General features: G+C 37.9%; 1 protein-coding gene across 1 annotated transcript in view; it reads right to left on the reverse strand.

Annotated features, from left to right (window-relative positions):
• Nucleotides 1-730: 730 nt before the first annotated feature.
• NDUFA11 (NADH:ubiquinone oxidoreductase subunit A11) overlaps nt 731-8,456 on the reverse strand; it is a 45,722-nt gene continuing 37,996 nt past the window's right edge. The window contains exon 4 of the mRNA XM_044090627.1: nt 731-942. Coding sequence (XP_043946562.1) covers nt 830-942 — 113 coding nt within the window. The 3' untranslated portion in view covers nt 731-829. The remainder of the gene's footprint in view (nt 943-8,456) is intronic.

Raw genomic sequence — 8,456 nt, forward strand, 5'->3', positions numbered from 1 at the left:
CACTTTCTGACACTACTTTATCATATTCAAAGTCACAATGGAGACAAGGCCCATTTCAGTTGGCAATGGGCACAAGAGACTGCCACCCCTGAATATGAAGCTGCTCTCATAGAATGCAGCCACACTTGACACACATCTGCAAACAATATATAGGATTATCAATTCACCTAATTACCTGTCTTTTTGATGTAACTACATCATCAAATGAGAACTCATTTGGGCACAAGGAGGATATGTAGATTCCACAATGGAACCAAAGCCAGAAATTGAACCAGACAACCAGAGGCTCAAGTCAGCAATGCTAATCTCTCAACACAATACAAGTTACTGTCCTTTAGTGGAAACCGCTTTATATGCATTCCACTCACACATAACAAGCAACTACAGGCTCCTACAGCAGCCATGTGAATGGCCACTGCCATCCACACAGTTTACTATGCAAGGACAGAAAAGATCTTTCATATCTCTCACACACACACACACACACACACGTGGAGAATTTAGATGGCACTAGCTGACCTTCTGCATGTTGTATGTATGTAAAAATAGATATACTGACAGACAGATAAACACACACATTTATCCTTAAATTATCTGTAGTCACTCAAGTATAGAAACAGAAATTCAGCCTTAGTACTGAAAGGGACAATGCACCATTATACAAATACACCCTTTTTACCAAAGCAATGTGCAAATGAGAGAAGACACTTGTTGCAAAAAAACACAAAAACATTTTTTTAACTTTTATTTAACAAGATAGAATGACAATACTATTTTACAATTTAAATAAAGGCTTTCAAGAACATATAGCTGGATCCGAACAATACATTTACACCCTAGGAGGTCCCACTAGCCTCCATCCTTCCATCTTTCCAATCTTGGTTAGTGCTGCTACCGTCCCCAAAGCCAGGCACAAAGACGTTCCTGTCATGTAGCTATGAGCTGTAGACAAGAAATAAAAGTTATGCAAACTTTCATTCAAACGATGCTTTTCTTAACTTTCAGTAAGGACCAAAATTGAAACTTCAAAAACAAATACTTTTCAACAATGCACGTTAACAATACAGACAATGCAGGACACAAGTCTAATGATGCAAAAACAAAAAAGAGAAACACCTCCTAAAAAGTGTATAGACTAGCGAGAAATTAAAAACCTTAGATGCAAGTAAGTTACACGGCACTGCAAGTCTTGACTGGTACCAAACAGAGCGGTGACCATGACTTCAAACTGCCTTATTACAAATAATTGTGTCCACTTGTATCCGATGCTACAAAAATGACCAAGCTGCTCCATCCCATGGCACAGAGGGATGAAGCCTAACTGCAAACCAGACGACCTGTGTTTGATTAGTGGCATGGATGGAGTGGGGTGGAGACGATGGCTGTGAGCAGTGACCGTTAGTTTACCCTTCCTGAAGGGAAGGAGACAATGACTCACTTCTTGTTTGACATGTAGAGGAAATTCTAGGTACAGCAAACATGGTCTAGGAGCAGGGAACAACATGTGGATGGTAGCATACATGTTCTCAGTGGTTGGTGGCATTAGCACAGTTAGATAGAGCCACCATGAGTTAGGATCTCCAATAGTAGTGAAGAGACATTTACAAGGTCCAACATAACGGCCCGTCACCCTGTTTTCAGCACCACAAGGGAAGAAATGATTTAATTATGCCTTCAAACCTGTGAGGGTCAGGGAACAAATAAGACTGTAGGGCTCTTGTCTGGGCTGCACAGCACCTGCCACTTAGCACAGAGAAACAACAAAGGAATGGGAGCCACTGGGCAAGACAAAAACAAAACAAATCAAGCTGCTGTCATTATCTGCCCTGGCACAAGTTGCACAGAATACAGTCACAGTTTGTGTACTCCATGCATACCATACTGTACATTCAAAAGGGAAGGGAATTTTGGCACTAAAGAGCTCCACTGCATGCCCTGTGCCCAAGTAATCATGATCTGGTAATCCAAAAGCAGTAGTTAATTGCAGTGCCCTTTTCCCAATACTAACATTCACCTTTGCACGCCCATTAGTAACCCATTCCTGAATTTTTCAACTCACCCTGATTATCGTTTCGAAACAAAGTGTATTCACCTTAATATTAGAAGGTTACACCCGTGCTGCAGGACAATTTCTTACACATGGCAAAACAGCCACAGGCATTAGCAACGCAAGCATATTACTACACATGCAGCCTAGCTGAGCCGTGCAGTGTTTGACTGCTTGACATATTGGTTTGCTAAATTCTGTCTGGTGTTGTTCACCTACTCTCCAGCAGGTGTCATTCAAACTATCTGTCCTCCAGGATGGATGATTTCTGTCACTCACAGGCATCCTCCCCACTCAGCCCATTTAGCATCCACGCCACTAACTGAACACCAGTCATATGGGTCAAAGTCACAGCTTTAGCCCTCTGCACCAAGGGTACAAGCAAGTTAAAGATTATTGTCACCAGACTGTATATGCAGTCAGTGATGCACTTACATATAACAACAATTTACTTTACACTTTAAAAACAAAACAGAATGATTAACCTACAAACCCACAGACATGCATAGGACTGTTTACACAATGTTCAATCTGGAGGTAGTGCTACACGTTAACAGTAGACATGCTGGCATTTTGACATCACTTGTTTTTGCTGTATAAAAAGATATTTCAAGGACCAACACAAAAATCAAAAACATTTAAGTTGCATCTCAAGTGTGATAAAGCAACAATCTTTAAAAACATATGCATAATCTTAATGCCATTATTGTTTCACTAGATGGTATATCATCCTGTACTCTTATTTTAGGAGGACATGGCTTTTTTCGCTCTACTAAGTTTCAACACATGCACAGACAATTGTTACAAGTACTGCAAAGAGTATGCTAGGGTCTGTGTGTCTCTCTGTGTGTCAGTGTTGTTAGATGTGTGAATCTAAGAAACTTAAGTATTAGAGGTGATGTAGAATTCACATTTCAGGCAGGGACACGCCTACTGACTTAAAAAAAATATGGTAGGAGCTAAAGGATGAAATACCATGATGCTCCTACTGGCTGCTTCCTTAGAAAGGACCACTGTTTGCAAAATTAGGGGGTTTTACTTTTTCATGAAATTTTACTTGATAGAAACCTGACAATTTTCTAGGATGCCAGAGTTTGGGATGGTTATGAACACACCCAAATATACGCAGAGTCCTACGGAATCAAGAACTGTCCATTTCTCCATAATGCAATGCCTTCTATTGACCACGTTTAATGGCTATACTATGGCTGTAGGCCGTCAGTCATGACAACTGACACTTGTCTGCCAGGATATCACCTGTTCTCTGTAGATCTCCACTGCACTAAGCATAACATCCACGATATATTTACAAAGCCATGCGCAACCACACACAGACGCACGCTTGCTTGTAGTTATGCGCAGTGAAATGTGGAGCTTTGTGCATTCCATCTTGCCACAACATGGGGATGCAGTGTCTAACAAGGGAGTAAAGCTATCAAAGGATGTGAGCTAAGGACACTCCTCCAGCTACAATGACACCAAGCAGGGTAGCAAACAGCTATGCTTCACAGTTCTCTATTTTCTCCCTTACGTAAAGAAAGTCTTGGATAACCATGAGGCGGTGGTCATTTCTCAGCAAAACTGATACAGGGCTAATAAGGACCAAGCAATTGCTGTTTGGTCAATAAATCAACAACTGCTAAAATATCCATTATACTGACACCAAATTATACCCATCATCTGCCCAACAATCTCATTTCAGTCCACAGCTGTTTTCATGGCTGCCCATTACATCACAGTTGCTGACTCACATGCACAGAGACACAACTGTCCATTACTCCAAGGACAACACACACTCCTATCCCCTGCACACAACACTACACACCTATCACAACTGCCCAGACCAACGTCTTCATCCAGCCACATGTGCGCACACATACATGGGTGCATATTCCTCCTGCAATGTACATAAGCATCTTCTACGCACACCCACACACAGCACCCAAAGGTAGGAGTCATTGTCCACAGCACAATCACACAGTGATGCACACTTAAAGGGGACCACTGGATCATACAATACCGCTCACATCTAAGAACAGTACCTGCTCACACTACTTTACTTTCATGTCTGAACTTTCCCTGATGAGGACATGCCTAATTACGTTCCTTCTAATGCTGGTGATTTTCCTTAGAATGCTTTGTAAATGTTGTACAGCATCAGCACTAATGACCACATTCCCATCCCTAGCTTGGGATGGCCAAGCCAACAACCCTGGTCATGCCAATGTCAGCCCTGTGCAATATTACCACGTGTACTGTGCCAAGTGTCAAAGCCACCACTTCTGTCCTCCAGAGAAGCTAACATGGTTCTGGATGCAAGCATAAAATAGGTACCATCAACCACAGGGTTAGCAGAATCCAACAATAAGGCACAGACCAGAAGTGGAAATAGATGCAGTTTAATCCAATAATTCACATAGACGGAGCGCTTTCTCCAGTACAACTGGCTTCATCAGAGTCATCTAACAAAACACACCCAACCTTTTCCTTCCTTATATAACCCAATAAAATTCAATTGATCAGTTGTCAAAATCAATAAAATAATCAATTAGTTAAAAGTATTGACTAAAAAGGAAAAAAATCATCACCATGAAATTACATTCTAAAATTGAGAATGGTACAATGTTTATATATATATAATACTAATTCAACTCTATATAAATTATTATATTAACCTTAAAGTTGTATACCAAAAATAAAAATATATACATGTCCAATTTGTTCCATTTTACACAAAATTCCTTTACACTTCTATAAAATTTGTAAATTCATCCTCCAATATGAATTCCATAATCAGAAAATGTGTTTACAACTAATAAATATATATAAACAAAAAAATATATGTAAATAATTTGAATGTTTTGTTTATGTGAAGAAATGTGTTCCAATAAATGAAATAAAATAAAATGAAATTCATCTATCAATAATAAAATAAATATAAATTTTATTTTATTATGTGTATTACTTGTTTAGAACTTGGAGAACCTCATATACCTTATGAAACTAAAATATGCTTTGTATGCAAATAGTCATACTGTTTATCAAAACTACTTAATCAAAAGCCACTTTTTCAAATAATTTGTGCACAATGTTTTAATACAGGCTTTAAGGAAATACATTCGTTAAGCCCGGGAAACTTCGTGGCATTCAATCTTATCTGCCACTCTGTTTCCCGTAAGGCCACACTATTGTCAATATCACAATTAGTGTTTGGTTTCACCCTATCTACTATAAAGAATAGAAACTTTTTAAATGAATGACAATTCTTTGAGTGCATGTATAGGGCATTGTGTTCATCCATCCTTCTAATAGAACTACAATGCTCCCTTACTCTTTCTTTTAGACTTCTTGTTGTCATGCCCACAGAATGCCTCACAAGACATACAAGATGCTACATAAACACAATTTCTTGTGATGCAATTACATACACCAGGGCATGCAATAGTACGTTTGTAGCCTGCTACACTCAGATAGGTCCCCACAGCAATGTAGCTACATATTTTACATCTACCACATTTGTTCATGTTTGACCTTTTAAATCCATAACTAGTCTTCTCTAGTATGTCCTTTAAGTTATATCCCCTAGCGTATGTTATAGCTGGTGTTGTACCCAATATTGCTTTTGTGTCGCTATTTAGAAAATGTTCCCAAAGACTCCTAAGATTGGCACATAATTCAGGTGCCTTCTCATTGTATCTAAGTATGAATCTTGGGTTTCTTCACCAGAACTAGCATCAGTCTGCCTATACTTCAATACCTGTGCTGCTTCACCTCTGTTTTTCAAGATAGGTACATACCTATCTTTTCTCTTCTTAAATATCTCCTTTTTGATCTTCTTCAACATTTCCAAGGGATAACCCCTTTCCAGAAACATACCTAAAAGTGTATAAATATCCGCCCTGAAGGTGTCCTCTTCACTAATAAGTCTAGATAAACGGACCATTTGGCCCTTGACTAGTCCTCTCCTTTGGTGTATTGGATGACAACTTGCAAAATGTAACATTGAGTTAGCATAACTCGGTTTCCTAAATATGGTACTAATAAACTCAGTTCCATTTTTCAGAATTTTAATATCCAAGTAATTAGCTATATCCTTATCCCATTTGTAGGTAAATTTGAGAAAATTAGTTGTCTCATTAAGATATGAAACAAAGTCAATAGCACTTTGTTCATCACCTTTCCATATTATTAGCAAGTCATCCAGAAATCTGTTGTATAAAATAATGTTGCTATAATATCTGGATCCAAAGATATGTTCTTTTCCCATGCTAGTAATACTAAGTTGGCAAAAACAGGGGCACATCGTGCCCCCATTGCTACACCTGTTAGTTGTTGGTATGTTTCTCCTTCAAATGAAATATAGTTGTTTTTTAATATTAGCTCCATCAAGTCATAGCATAACTCAAGTTTTCCTACATCAAAACTCGGACTAGTCAACAAACTATCATAGAATAGATCAAGGCCCTGTTGGTGTGGAATCACTGAAAATAAGTTAATGACATCAATTGTCAAAAAACTAAGACAATCCTTGTCCATAAACTCCACATCCTTTAACCTTTCAAGACAGTGCCAGGAATCTTTAACAATATGGCCTGCGTCTACTATTGCTTTCTTACATTGTGTGTCCACATAAGCCGCCATCCACTCTCATCCAGCACCAGAGGTGTTAACTGATACCTCTGTGCTACACAGGTGCTCTCTAATGGAGATGGCGACAAAATCAGACACTGAAATGGTAGATGTGACACTGTAATTTGTAGTCTGAAACTGAAAAAGGGGATGAATGCAACAGTTTGTTTGTGTCTTTCGGCTTTTCCCGGTTAGGGGTCGCCACAGCGGAACTCCGATCCGCTAATGATTGGCAGTAGATTTTTACGTACTGGCTTGCCGGGTCCAACGCACAACCTTCAATGAAGGAACACCCATTCACGCATGTTGCTACACAGAATACGCTCCGAGAATTGAACGGGCAACGTCTAACTGTGAGGCGACAACGCTACTGCAGCACCACCACCGCAGTACGGATGAATGCAACAGTGATTACATTTATATATTCATAGAAACAAACGTAATGGGGATAAAGCTTTTATATATGAAAGAAAAAAAAATAAATACTTACATGCAAATGTAAGGTAACAAAAGGCAGGGCAAGTTCCTTTACACATATTAAACTTGGTCTGAACATGAAAGCAAAGGCCTGTGCACTAAGCAAAGAGGGTATGTAACTAATCAAATGTAATGTACTCAGGAAAGATATCATCAGCGACACAGATCCAGTTGAAGCAGTTTTAATGAAAAATAAAAACGTTCACATAAACACATATACTTTAAAACAACAACGTTTTCATTTCTACCAAGTAGACTTCATCAGATGTGGATGGACAACTACAGTGGTGCTTTTATACCCTTCTAAAACACAAGTTAACCAATAAAACTGAACAAATGATTAAAACGCTAATCATCATACATTCATGAATATTCATGACCTCATGCAGTTTCTAGACAGTATAAAACTTTTACATTGAAAAATATATAACATTTTATTAAAAAATATTCAAATCATGAACTCTAAAATGGTTTAAAACACACTTCAAAATGTATAAAATGTGCATAATTAAATGTGTTTAATCTTAAAATAGGAGGTTTACATAAAAACTTCCTGCATGGTGAAAAGCTGAAAAGCAGAAAAGCAGAATTTATAATGATCAGGCTCCCTCTGGTGACCAAAGTTTTAATCACACTTTCATTTAAAAAGAATACAGCAAGAATCCAGTGTACTTCAACTTCTATTTAGTTTAAATAAAATGAAAACAAAAATGATAAAATGAAAACAAAAATGAAAGTGAGTTTGTTTAAAATTGAACTTCATAATTTAGCTGCTCTCATCTCCAATACAGTGGCTAGGGACGCATTCTCATTTAAACCAGGTGGAGTGGTGGTGGTTTAAATGGGAATATGTCCCTTGCCTCCACCTGGATTAAATGAGAATGTGTCACTAGTCCCTGTATTGAAGATGAGCAGCTAAATTATGAAGTTCAATTTTAAACAAACTCTTTTTCATTTTATTTAAACTTAAGTAAAAGTTGAGGTACACTGGATTCTTGCTAAATGAAAAGTGTGATTAAAACATTGGCCACTAGAGGGAGCCTGATAATATATTCTGCTTTTCACCATGCAGGACGTTTTTATGTAAACCTCTGTTTTAAGATTAAACAAATTGATTGTCAATTTTATACATTTTTAAGTGTGTTTTAAACCATTTTAGAGTTCATGATTTGAATATTCTTTTAAGAAAATGAGGTCATGAATATTTATCAGCTTTTTAATCATTTGTTCAATTTTATTGGTTAACTTGTGTTTTAGAAGGGTATAAAAGCATCACTGTAGTTGTCGTCCATCCACATCTGAT

Source organism: Protopterus annectens, chromosome 13.part0 (assembly GCF_019279795.1).
Source record: "Protopterus annectens isolate FY-2018-M chromosome 13.part0, PAN1.0, whole genome shotgun sequence".
Lineage (NCBI taxonomy): Eukaryota > Metazoa > Chordata > Ceratodontiformes > Protopteridae > Protopterus > Protopterus annectens.